The following is a 13,770-nucleotide window of genomic DNA, read 5'->3' on the forward strand; positions in this document are numbered from 1 at the left end:
CTCTCTCTCTCTCTCTCTCTCTCTCTCTCTTTCTGCTCTCTCTTTCTGCTCTCTCTCTGCTCTCTCTCTATTTCTGCTCTCTCCTTCTGTTCTCTCTTTCTGCTCTCTCTCTATTTCTGCTCTCTCTTTCTGTTCTCTCTCTCTCTCTCTCTCTCTCTGCTCTCTCTCTCTGCTCTCTCTCTCGCTCTCTCTGCTCTCTCTCCACCCTCTTTCTTTTTTTTCTATTTTTCTTTCTATCTTTCTTTCTTTCTTTCTGCTGTATGGATACCAAAGCAACCCACTGCTATTGTTGACAGGAAGCGAGAGCCATATGACAGGATACAGGATCCAGTCTTGTTTTGTCTGAGTGCAGTAATCAAAACGCCAAATCAAAAGGCCTTGACGGCCAGGAGACAAAAACACAACCTTCTAATAATGTATTTATTGACCTGGAGTGTGTCCTTTACTGGATTCCTATGCTGACTTCTAATGTACTCTCTCACAGAGTGGGCCAGTCCTCATCACTTGTGGTCCAATCTGCACTGTCTATTAAAGTGTTTCTTTAACTTCTTTAGTTGTGAGATGATCTTAATGAAGCACACCCACATCTATGTGGGTATTGTATAACCCCTAGCTGTGACAAACTGGCCTGTGTGAGTGAGGATGTGGTGGTTGTGTGTGTGTGTTCTACACAGTAATAACAGGTACATTACCATAGATGCAGGCTGTGGTGGTAACTGACCTTGTCTGAGTAGGGTTCCTCTGTGAGGTCGATGCTCTCGGCTTCCAGTCTCTGCTCCAGCACGCTGTGGAGATCGATGGCCATTTTAGCATAGGACACCTTCCTGGCCACCGCCATCTTGCCACCACCGCCCTGGATCTGAGCCTGAGGGCAGGCCGACTCGGGCAGGTCAGACAGCCAGGGAGGGGGCACGGCTGGGGGGGTGCCTGGTTCGTCTGGCTCTGGACTGCCGGTGGTGGAGGCAGGGGAGGCTGGAGAGGGGCTGGCTGGAGAGGGGGAGGCAGGGGTACTGGAGGCCTTACTGGGGAGGGCTGGAGCACTGGGGCTGCTGATGACAGGGCTGGGGGGATGAGAGTGGGTGGAGGTATATGAATGAGTGGGGGAGGAGAGGACAAGAGAGCGGTGGCGCATCCCATTGGCCAGGCGCTCCTTGGATTTCTTGACTGGAACGGGAGGGGGCACTGGGGGCTTTTTGGGGTGAGTCCGGATGCTCCTCTCCCCCAGCTGGGATTCAGGAGGGCTGGGGAGCAGGCTGGGGAGGGTCACCTGGGGCTGGGGAAGCGGGGCGGTGGGACAGGGGGGTCTGAGGGGCAGCTGGGAGGGCACAGGGGAATGGTCAGAACGCCCTTTAGGGCTCACAGCACTCTCTACATTCTGAGCCGGTGATGAACCCCCATTTCCATGACTTTGGAGGCCCTTCACCGTGCTGCTGTTGCCCGACTTGGAGACACCTTTAGCGGGCTTGAGCTCTAGGCTGTAGTCCTTCTTCTGTTCGAAGGCCTGCTCCCAGTGGAGGTCCCCCAGGGAGTGGGATCTCTTCCAGGCCTGGGGGCCGGTGGCCTCCGGTGGCCCGTCCAGGTCCTCACAGCTGCGGCTGGCCGGCATGGGGGTCCGGGTCCGGCGGTGGCCCTTCCTCAGCCCCAGCAGGCTGAAGCCCCTCAGGGTGGGCTTGAGGAAGAAGTGCTTTGTGAACTTCGCTGCGTGCTCTAGCTTGCTCTGCTGCAGGGCCTCAGTGGACTGGGTCATGGGCAGGGTGGGGTAGTCTGGGGACTGGAGGCCCGCAGAGGAGCGGTTGGAGCGAGATGTCTTCCTGCTCTTGCCTGAAACACAGTAAAACATATCCCTCTTCATTCTAGAGCTGGGAACGGTTGCATAAACATATCCCCAGACTTTGACTTAAAACAGATTTAGGATAGGGACATAACAAAACTGAGAACTGATATTGAGGTGTACTTACTGCATGTATTGGATGTAATGGGTTTCATGTCACTATGGGTTCTGTGCCGTTTGTACTGCAATTTGATTATAACTATCAGCTGTGAATGTGAACTTCCTCTAAGAGGACATGTGAATCTGAAACAACCCCGTTCACACACAGAGCTTTACAGCAGCTTTACAGCAGTGACACTGAAGTGTTCCTTTCTCTGTGGTTAAGCCTCTAACCCACTATGGCCTTTGATCAGATTGTTCATAATGATTAAGAGTACAGTTGGACACATGGTCATGGGTTACCTGTCAGTAGAAAGCATGAAAACATGCATGTTACAGTATAAATCCATGTCATATTGCATATTCTACTTACACCACATGTTTATGTGGGTATGACATAGATAAGACAAAACTAGACTGTGTAACGGTGAACTAGCCAGAGTAATAACAACAACAATAACATTTTATTTTTTGTGATTATAGCCATATCAGTGCAATACTGCCAAATGGGGAAGAGGTGGAGGACTAGAGCTGGGTGATTTGGACAAAAATCCATATCACGATTAAATTGACTGAAATAATATGATAACGATATATAGAATGATACGTTTATAACAATGTGCACCACAGTATTTATTTATATTACCATTAAAACCCTAAGACTTCCAGTCTTTGCGCTAAGCTAGTTAGCATTGGCTGGCGAAACTACCTCTTACTTCCTTCATACTGGACGCAGAGACATAAAAATGGTATCCACGAGTTCATCTGACTCTGGGGAAGTAGATCAAGTGCTTCATTGCCAAAACTCCTTAACTATCCCTTTAACAATCACCCATATTAGCAAACTTATTTCATTTCAAACTTCACATTTCATAACCCGGTAGGTTATTCATCGTTATGAACGATATCAGCAAAATGTCCATGATGGTCAGTGGTCAGTGTAGATCGTTTTCAGTCCCAGCTCTGTGGAGGACTATACTTTCTTATTCCAATCCAGATGTGCTATTATTATAATACGATTTCAGACGCAGAACATCCATATAGTACAATAACAGGAGGTTAGAAGCCAATTTACCATCATGGTTTATTGGAGCAACATGAACATGTGTGTGTAAAAGAGCACTAGATGCCATATGTCAAGCCTCATACAATAATGAATAGTGAAATTACATCATACACAATTTTCATCATACACATCATACACAAATCTGTCATTTATCTCTTTTAATTTGGAGAACATTAAAAGATTGATGCAGATTGAAGTCAGTCTGATGTGCTTGTTATTGCCAATTTCACCCACAAAGATGTCTGAAATTTGGCCCAGCTATCCCCTATATCAGGCTAGCTTCCAATCATTTGTTTAATAAAGATATTTAAGACTTGCTATCAGGGTATAATAAATAAATATTGACCCCAAAGTCAGATGTCTGCTTTTCAAAAGAAATAAATGTTCAAACACTCCAATACACAATACTATTACTCAAAAACAGACACTGAGTAATGCTGATTCTTTTTTAGTTTTTTCTAGGGTGTGGATCAGCTTTAATATTGCAGATAGATTGTAACATCCATCAAGGTAATTGTCTGCATCACTTCCAATCCCCATATGTTTTTTTTTCTTTCTCTCGCATATATATATATATATATATATATATATATATATATATATATATATATACACATACATACATATACACATATATATATATATATATATATATATACATATCCATTAAAAATATATATATTTCCCTTTTATTACTTTCCAACCCCACCATCCCTTCCCTAATTGGAGTAAACTAGTGAACAACAATGCTTAGGCCTCTACTTCATGCTTATACATACTATATACATTTTATGGACACAGTCAATAATTATATTTTGTTTGTTTTTACTCCTGAACATCCTCCGATCATTTTCATGATGTCCATCTGGTATGCTTCTATATGCCATATCTTTCTAACTGTGCTCTTTCACAAAAGCTCACAATATATAACCTATATACTTATTATGGACACAGCATGTCTTACACTAGTTATCGTGTTGTTATTAGTTGTTGTTATTAGTCCCATCCTTCAGCTCCATTCAACACCTCCCATATATCTCTTAACACCATCCATATTGGATTTCTATTTGCCATATATTTTTCAACTGTACTGTGATGTTTTACAAAAGTTCTGAACCTTTCTATTCTCATTGTTTCTACAATTTGTGAATTGAAAATAAACATTTTTTCTAAAAGTATTATTATATTATTGATCGATTGACTATGACTTTTCAGATCACTCAGTAGTGCTATCTGCAGGGTCAGCTCCATGCAAATATTGCAATCCTTCATCCATTCCCGGACCTGTGTCCAGAAACAAGCTACAAATGGACAGTACCAAAACAAATGATCTAATGATTCTGTCTCTTCACAGCCAAATCTGTAGAGCTGGGAAGATTGTATCCCCCATACAAATAACATTCTATTGGTAGTAAGAATTTTATATAATAATTTAAATTGAAAAATTCTAAGTTTTGAATCCGGCGTCGTTTTGCGTATCAGTTCATAAACACTATGCCATGGAATCGGTACGTCAAAAATCTCTTCCCAACTATTTTGCAATCTATATGGGACGGCTGTCAATCTTTTGGTCCTTAAATGAAACTGGTAAACTTTTTATTTATCACAATTTTCTTTAACCAATTATGTTCTTTAATGCAAGGCCGACAGACAGGTTCCTTACTTTTTCCTCCTTCGACTTTCCTCTTCCATTTTTGTGGTAATGCTGCAATTATTTGGTTGTAATTTTGGGTAGAGCAGACATTTCCATATGTTTTTGTTAGCTGCATGTGCGACATAACTCCACCATTCCTACCGATAATATCATTTATGAAGATTATACCTTTTTTTATCAATTAGTATATTTGAGTTTAACCACAATATTTGTTGCATTATTTCTTCTGTCATTTCTGGAGGATTAAATTGAAATTGCAACCAACATTCTATGGCTTGTTTTAGAAATAGTGATATCTGGGAGATGATTTCCTTTTCAAATACCTGAAAGTGAGGGGTTGTAAAAAGTCCCTTCTTGAACATTGGGTGAGACAATCTCACCAGTTTGCTAGAGAACCAGTTCGGATTTAAGTATAATTTTTGTATGACTGAAGCTTTTAGTGATAGGTCTAATGCTTTAATATTTAATAATTTCTGTCCTCAGAATTCATATTCATTATATAAATAGGCCCGTTTAATTTTGTCTGGCTTGCCGTTCCAAATAAAATGGAATATTTTTTTCTCATATAATTTAAAAAACTGTTTGCTAGGCGTAGGCAAGACCATAAGCAAATAGGTAAACTGGGATAATACTAAAGAGTTAATCAGGGTGATTTTTCCACAAATTGACAGGTATTTACCTTTCCATGGTAGCAAGATCTTATCTATTTTTGCTAACTTTCTATTAAAATGTATTGGAGTGAGATCATTTATTTCATTTGGGATATGTATTCCGAGTATATCCACATCACCATCAGACCATTTTATTGGTAAACTACAAGGTAATGTAAAAATTGTATTTTTTAGTGATCCAATACGTAATATAGTACATTTGTCATAATTTGGTTGTAATCCAGAGAGGTTAGAGAATGTATCTAGATCCTCTATGAGGCTGTGGAGGGATTCAAGTTGTGGATTTAAAAGAAAACATGAATCATCAGCATACAATGACACCTTTGTTTTTAAGCCCTGGATTTCTAATCCCTTGATATTATTGTTGGTGCATTTTCCCCCATATTCCATCCAGTTTGCTTTATTTTTAATAATATATTACACTTGATCTTTCTTGAATAAGTTTCTCCATTTCTTTTTGTTTTTCCTCTAATATTATTCTGAGCCTCTATGTTACAGTTTTTATTGCCATCTATCTGTTCTGTTAGATCTTCTATTTCCTTTGTTAGCGTGGACTCTTTTGACCTAAATTGCTTTTGTTTTCGAGATGAGTACTGAATTGCATGGCCTCTAAAGGCACATTTAAAGGTGTCCCATACAATAAGGGGATTTGCTGTACCTATGTTATGTCGTAAAAAATCAGTTATAAATTCCTCTGTCCTAGTTAAAAACAAGTTATTATCCAATAGGCTTGGATTACATGTCCAATATCCTCGCCCACGTGGAAATTCAGTAAGAGTAATGTATATGCCAATTATATGATGGTCCGACCGCATTCTGTCCCCTATCAACACTTTTTAAACTTTTGGTGCCAATGAGAATGACGTAAGAAAGAAGTCAAGACGACTAGCTTGATTGAGTCTCCGCCATGTATATCTCACTAGATCAGGATATTTAAGCCTCCATATATCTACTAGTTCTAATGTATCCATGACATTCACGATTTCCTTAAGAGCATGATGCAGTAATGCTGATTCTTTGTGATAGTGGTACATTTGTAGTTTTCTCTCTGTAGCTCATTGTAATGTCCAGAGAAACAAGTATGGCAATGCAAAGTGGATCACATTTATGTAACAGTTATGCTCTGAAGACCATGGCTATATATATATATCTATATCTATATCTATATCTATATATATATATATATATATATATATATATATATACAGTACCAGTCAAAAGTTTGGACACACCTACTCATTCAAGGGTTTTTCTTTTTTTTTTTTTTTACTATTTTCTACATTGTAGAAAATATATTTTGATTTGTTTAACACTTTTTTGGTTACCATATGATTCCATATGTGTTATTTCATAGTTTTGATGTCTTCACTATTATTCTACAATGTAGAAAATAGTAAAAATAAAGAAAAACCGTTGAATGAGTAGGTGTGTCCAAACTTTTGACTGGTAGTGTATATATATTGCAGGAACGTTTTCCTGGATTGAAGGACAGTTTTCCTGCAACAGGGTGATCAAATTAAGATTCTACATCTGTATGGAGGCAGAATAATGCAGATTGGTTTACCATAGCGAAAGAGTAAAGGCACAGTGAAAGAAGAGTTTATTAATTAAAACAAAACAGAATTAAAATGCAGAATGTACACTGAATGTTATGCAGCTAATGACGAGTGTTAACGACTGAGATGGAGAAAACAGAGACACAAAGAAAGAAGGAGACATGAAATGAAGCAAGCAGGACGGAGTAACTTCAATCACAGAAGTGGTTTATTCCACAACTCAAATCTCTACTGTGGCAGATTGCACATCTTTCAGAACTGTTATAACTCACACATAGGACAGAAGAGAGAGAAAACATAGACAGAGAAGTCAATGATTCAAGCAAAGGTTTATGAGTTATGATTGAACACAACTCAACTCAACTGTAGGCGGAAAGCAAAACACAGTCTTTTAAGGAGGAGTTTGAGTAGTCTCAACTATACACTAAACGTTCTCACAAATATAGATCTCAAATACACGTCCATAATTAGAAAAGCTGCTTTTTTTATATATCCACTATCATTTAAAAATATTTTAATCCAAGATTTTTTGAGGGTTGTTTAGGCACGTACGATCATTGTGTAACATGGTCACTATTACAAATAAACACACAAGAAGTTACAGAAATGTTTTCAAGTGACTTGAAATGGCAGGGAGAACAGAGATTGAGCCGGCATTAGGCTAATGGAACCATAGCTTTCCACTCCAGCACCACCTACAGAGCCATACTACAGTAAATTATTGGGCAGTGACTTCATTCTTTACACGATCTCCGCTTTTACAATAACACCTTTCAAAAGAAACACTCCCTCATCGTGTCATAATTGGTCTGGTCTCCCAGCAACCACTCAACCTCCTGGGGCGGAGGAGGAGGAGTAGGGGTTCTCTGTCCATTGTGAGATGGGAGGAACATGGGCACTGGGCTTGAGTTGAGCAGAGTAGTTGTGTGCATTTGAGATGTGGGGTGTTGTTCCCTTTGTACATAGGGCCCCACTAGCCATCTAGGCCTGGGGGTTAGGGCCTTGTCCCTTAGGATAGGGCTTCTGCAGTGAAGACAGAGACAGCCTGGAGATGGAGAGAGCAGTGGAAAGAGAGAGTGGAGTGACAATGAGAAAAAGAAAGGGGGAAAAAAGAGCGGGGGGGATGCATCTCTCCCCTCACTACGACACTACGCAGATAGGTGGGGCAGGGGTGAGTGGGGGTGTGAAGTGGGTGGAGCCAGGAGACAGACATGGCGGATAAAGAGTGGAGGTTTGATTGGCAGGCCTTGGTCCAATGGAGAGCGATGACGGATGGGTCAGGTTAGAATGCAGAAGCATAGCATGGCAGAGGAGGAGGAAGAGGAAGGGGAGGCCCAGAGTGGAAGAGTAATCATAGGAGCCACAGTCACTGTAGCGCTAGGCTAGGCCCAGGCTAGGCTAACACCAGGCTAATCCCATTAGCGGGAAGCTACGCTAGGCTAGTCATTACCATTCTCCAGGTTCTCATTGCTCTCGTAGCAGCCAGAGTCACGTGGTGAGTCACCCACCAGGATGTGGCCCTCTGATAGCAGCTTCTCCTGAGAGCCTGACAGGCCACTCCGCTCCGGGTCGCTGCTGCCTACAGACACACACAACACACAGAAACCATATAGTCAGATATACAGAAACTTACACAATGATGTAGTGTAGTAATCATAGAGACAATGTAGTCAAACAGACAGAGCGAAAGGTTTGTGCATGCGCACATGAGTTCACGTGTGTATGTACTCACTGTCATACTCCTGCAGTAGCTCCACAGCGGTGAGCAGCACAGCTCTGTGTTGAGGGTCTCTGATGTTGAGCTCATCTAGATCCTCCCCCTCCAGCAGCTTGAAGGTGTCCAGGTCCTCATAGCCGTTAAACAGGAAGGTAGGCATGTGCTCCTGGAGGAGAGGAGAAGAGAAAGAAGAAGAGAAGGGAGGAGACGAGAAGAGAGGAGAAGAGGAGAAGAGAGGAGAGGAGAGGAGATGGGAGGAGTAAGGAGAGAAGAGGCTCTGGTTATCTCATGTTCTGATTCCAGATCGTTTTCTGATTCCCATGCGTGACTAACTATTATTAGCTAAACAGCTAAACTGGCCTAGGACCAGTTTTCAAAGATAAGGGCAAAATGTTTATCTTGCAAAAACACATGCAATGAGGTAAACGAAATTGACCAATGTGGCCACAGAAAAGGAGGAAAGAGTTGGGAAGGGTGGGAAAGAGAGGGATGAAGTAGAGGAGATTCTCTACCACACCTTTCACCACAGCCAACAAGGAGGATACACACACAATTTAACAAGAGCACAAAACTAGTCATTACACCCTGTGGTGCTATCGCTTAGTGGGAGGACACCAGAAATCACCATCTAAAAATATCACAATACACCCTCTGTGTGTTTTGGAACAGGTTCAGTCTAAAGTTTTGTCCAACCCACACATCTAAAGGGTACAATACACACAGACTGCATGTCACCACTGTAACCACGAAGACTTCCGTCCTTAGCTAAAAGTGACTTTCAGCTCTATTTCTGCTAAGATAAAGACGAATGAGACAAAACCAAAGACCACTACTCTACACAACCTTCTCATATGAAAGATCTTGGTCTTTCATGTAACATCCTAGCATATTTGAAGATAAAAGCATGTTTGCTCCAAGATACCTCTACAATCAAGTTGAAATGGAAGATTTCAAAAGATAAAACAGATAAAAATATAGAGAAGATGGCAGATTCGAAGCGCACTCCACTTTGTAGTTGTGTTTTTAGGAACGCCCTGACCACAATGAGCTCTGTTTTATGTAAGATTAGTCAGCAAGGTTATTACGGAGTCTTACTCTTGCTACTTTTGTTACTCAGCTTTTTTTTTGTCACTTTAAGGAGTACATATTCTTGACTCAATCACCAGTAAACCTGCATTAGTAAATGTATCTGAACTCTCTAATTCTAACCAAATCTGGACAAAAAAAGAAACTTGGCCATAGTTCTCATTTAAAATAAACAAAAAAGAAATCTAAATAAATACTTGTCAAAAACACTCATTTATCCAGAGCGCGACATGAAACAGAAACAGAACAAAGGTGGAACACAGTCTCAGCATAATGTCTTTACATGGTCACCAGTTGTTAATGGTGGGTTTAGTCTGCTCTCCCACTCCCACGTATGTGACGACAGAGATGACAGAGTGTACCTTGATGCACATGTACTGTATATAGTAGGATAGCAGTAGACTCATGGGAGGTCTTCAAGCCTGTAATATAGTCTCTGCTCTGCCCTGGCATTGAACATGTACCGTTATGTTACTTATGTCCTTGAGTAGAGGAGAGCCATGGACATAGCCTGGTCTGTAATCTGTCATGTCAGAGCTTCATCAAGCTGGGCTCATTTAGAAACAGTCCACCTACGGTGCTCACTCCCTGGGGAGGCTGAGCTGGCTAGGCTGGGTGGTTGACAGAAGAGGCTGGGTGTTTTCTAGATGGCTGGGATATGAATATGACTGTAGGAGGGAAGTTGCAGGACTACTATTCACCTTGTACAGAACACCTTAGCATTGGTGTGTGAGGTTTGTATGGAGTTGTGTGTATGTGTGTGCAACGGAGAGTGGAAAAGTTGTGTGTGTGTGTTCTTGTGCAATGTACAGGTGTATGTGTGTGAGTGTGTTAAACAAGTTTGTGTGTGTATGTGCGCACGCGTGCATGTGTGTTAAGGTGTGTGTACCTTGAGGTTGATGCGTTCCAGCAGCTCTTCTACAGAGGTGGGTTTGGGAGGTCTGCCCTTCCTCCTCCTCCTGACAGGTCTCTTGGGCTTCTCCTCCTCCTCACTCAGCACGTCCACATATATGAACTTAAAGGTGCCCACCTTGTTGTTGAGCAGGCCCATCCACGTCCCCATGGGAGGCTTACTGATGATGTCGATCACATCCCCTTTCTGGAAGACACAAAACACATTCACATGAGAAAACGCTAAAACTATCAGCCATCAAGTGTGTGTGTGTGTGTGTGTGTGTGTGTGTGTGTGTGTGTGTGTGTGTGTGTGTTGTGTGTGTGTGTGTGTGGAAAGATGAAAACTTGTGAGTTGAGGGCGGTTATGAATTCAGGGTTGTGCATATGAGTCAATAAGTATCTGTGTGTTTCCCTTCATTTGAGAGAGTTAGTACCATAGGGACTGTGTGTTTCTAAGTGTGGAGGTGGAGGTGAGTAAGTGTGCGTTACCTTTAGTTTGAGGGAGTCTGAGTCGTAGGGGCTAGGGGTGAAGTCAGTGTGTACTCGCGCCCTGCCACAGAAGGGCCCTCTGTAGGGAGGCTCCTCGTCATCTCCATCCTCAGACTTCACACTCTCTCTGTTACTGGCAGACGAGTCTGTGGTGCTGACTGTCTGACCACCTGGAACACACATGGTCAAACCTTTCATATCATCCAAATAGATGTATTCAATTCAATGTTTTGAAACTGAGTAAGTGAACATCAATTTATTTTAAATGAGAGTTGGATAAAATGTACTCATCTATTCACACAAAGCCCGAGTATGTATGTGAATACTCATTAATAGCAGCCTTAAAATTTAATAATAACAGCCAAAATCTATCACTTGTAGCCAGTGTGTATAGAACGTGCTGCTGTCTTCCCATAGACGTCTCTCTGGATGTCTGATCTGTAATGATTAGTGTGGGAAGCAGAGAGAAAAGCCTTCCTATCTAATAATTAGCATGTGTCATAGCCCCTCCGGCTCTATGGGCCCAGGCCAACAACAGACTCTCTCTCACTAACTAACTAACAAACATCAACCCAGCCCTCACAGACCTTAGTCAAACTCTAACATCAAGACATGAGAGACAGATAGAAGAGTTGTCTGAACACATGCCAGGGTAAGATCATGGTCAGTCAATGTGGGAGAAGAAGCTCTCACCAGATAGGACCAGATGATGTCACATGTCATCTCTGAACCCTCCAATGGGAGTGGGTGTGATTGTGACATAGAGCTATAACATAGAGTTCAGATCATACAAATGATGATGTGATGTATACTAGCTGACACAGCAGGCTTGATAAAGGGTTAAGTCTGTGTAGAAGAATGTGTGAATGTTGCTAGGTAGATGTGATGGCAGTGCCCTCTTGTGTCGAGCTTTGTGCACTGCCTTAATGTGTACTGTACACACACACATACAAACACACACACACACACACACACACACACACACACACACACACACACACACACACACACAGGGTACTTACTCATGGAGCTTTGTCCACTGAGGGAGCTCCGGAGGCTCTCCACTGATCCTCCAGCCTTCAGCTTGGGTTTCTCCAGAGAGTCTGTGTCTGGCTGAGGGGACTGGGGGGAGCTGGGAGCCCCGTCTGGGCTCGACTAGAGGGAGGGAGGGAGGAGGTTGGATCAGAAAGGTAGAAGTGGAGAGGAGAGGGGTGAGAGAGAGAGATGAAGAAAGAGATGGAGAGGGAGACACAGATGTCAGTATTGGTGATAAGTAGTGGTCACTCATAGAATGTCCGTCAGTCAACGAGATACAGTATCAGTCACATGACAGCAGCTTTACTGAAGGAGAATTCACCACAGCCACTAGATGGCAGCGTTGCATGTAAAATAGCTTCACTAAAGTTGGAGCTCATCAAGTCTCCTGTCTGCTCTTTCCAAGCAACACATTCATGACTAATTCAACCTTTTTCTGGGTCAAAGGACTGACGTTCCAACTATCTCTTCTCTTTATCTCTGAAGGAACCTGTTTGCAGTGAGCATTCAATAGGTTGTGCCACACCCAAGGCTTACTGTACTGTACCCTCTCACAGCCTAGATACCAGGCCAAAACCCCTACTGTACTGTGATATGTGATAATGTGTATGCTCATATGATATGAATGCCAATAGCACACACACAGCACACACACACACACACACACACACACACACACACACACACACACACACACACACACACACACACACACACACACACACAGTCCCAGTGCCAAAGCCCCCTTTGTCTCAGAGCTCTTCTAGCCTGGCCTCTGGGACGCTTGCCTCACTGGATGAGCTCAGACCCTTCCATACACACCCTACCCTACACCCAGAGCCCTATCCTGGATCTGAGAAAGCTGAGACCAGAGTGTGGACAGCGCCAAGAGAGTCCCAGCTGTGTGTGTGTGACATCTGACTGTGTGTATGTGTGTGTGTGTGTCACACATCTGTTTGTGTTGAGAGAAGGTGTTTATTTGTAACCAACACAAACATGTCCACACACACACACACACACACACACACACACACATAAACACACGTAAAGCCCAGAATGATAGCTTGACAACATTGGGGAGCATTCAATCAACTAGAATCAAGCCTTTTTATTCTACTATGAAAGTTGGTATCTTAGCCTGAAACAAAAACGAAAATCTTTGTGAATTATAGGATTGAACGCCTGTATTTGTGTGTGTGTGTGTGTGTGTGTGTGTGTGTGTGTGTGTGTGTGTGTGTGTGTACCTGTTCAGACATTGAGCTGCTGTACTTCTTGGACATGCGTTTTCTCATGGTCTCTTTGACAGACTTCACCTTCTTCCCCAGAGAGATACGAGACGTGTTGGGAGACTTGACTACCTCCCGGTATATAGCCTCTGGATCCTTACTCTGAGAGAAGGAAGGAGGGAAGGAGGGAGAGAGAGAGAGATAGAGAGAGAGTGGAAAGAGAAAACATAGAGACAGAGAGAAGGTGTTTTGAGTCCACTTCTCTAAGCATTGCGCCCCCTCAACCCTGAGTCATCAGTAACATGATAGTACTTACATTGGGCTCTGAGCCTGCACTGACCACATGGAGCGACCGGTTGGACAGGTCAAACCCTCCAAAACTACATGTCCTCTGTTAAAGGGAGAGGAAGGAAAGAGTCAGACAGAGAGAGAGAGAGAGAGTCAGA

General features: G+C 42.6%; 1 protein-coding gene across 1 annotated transcript in view; it reads right to left on the reverse strand.

The window, feature by feature from the left end:
* The window catches only part of LOC311106973 (SAM and SH3 domain-containing protein 1-like), a 92,549-nt gene that overhangs the window by 10,277 nt on the left and 68,502 nt on the right, over window positions 1-13,770 (reverse strand). The window contains exons 11-18 of the mRNA XM_084149390.1: window positions 13,641-13,715; window positions 13,343-13,486; window positions 12,086-12,218; window positions 11,064-11,233; window positions 10,570-10,779; window positions 8,610-8,760; window positions 8,328-8,456; window positions 722-1,821 (exon numbers count right to left, since the gene is read on the reverse strand). Of these exons, the coding sequence (XP_084005516.1) occupies window positions 722-1,821; window positions 8,328-8,456; window positions 8,610-8,760; window positions 10,570-10,779; window positions 11,064-11,233; window positions 12,086-12,218; window positions 13,343-13,486; window positions 13,641-13,715 (2,112 nt within the window). The remainder of the gene's footprint in view (window positions 1-721; window positions 1,822-8,327; window positions 8,457-8,609; window positions 8,761-10,569; window positions 10,780-11,063; window positions 11,234-12,085; window positions 12,219-13,342; window positions 13,487-13,640; window positions 13,716-13,770) is intronic.

This window comes from Coregonus lavaretus, assembly GCF_964263955.1.
Source record: "Coregonus lavaretus genome assembly, chromosome: 31".
In the NCBI taxonomy this organism is placed as follows: domain Eukaryota; kingdom Metazoa; phylum Chordata; class Actinopteri; order Salmoniformes; family Salmonidae; genus Coregonus; species Coregonus lavaretus.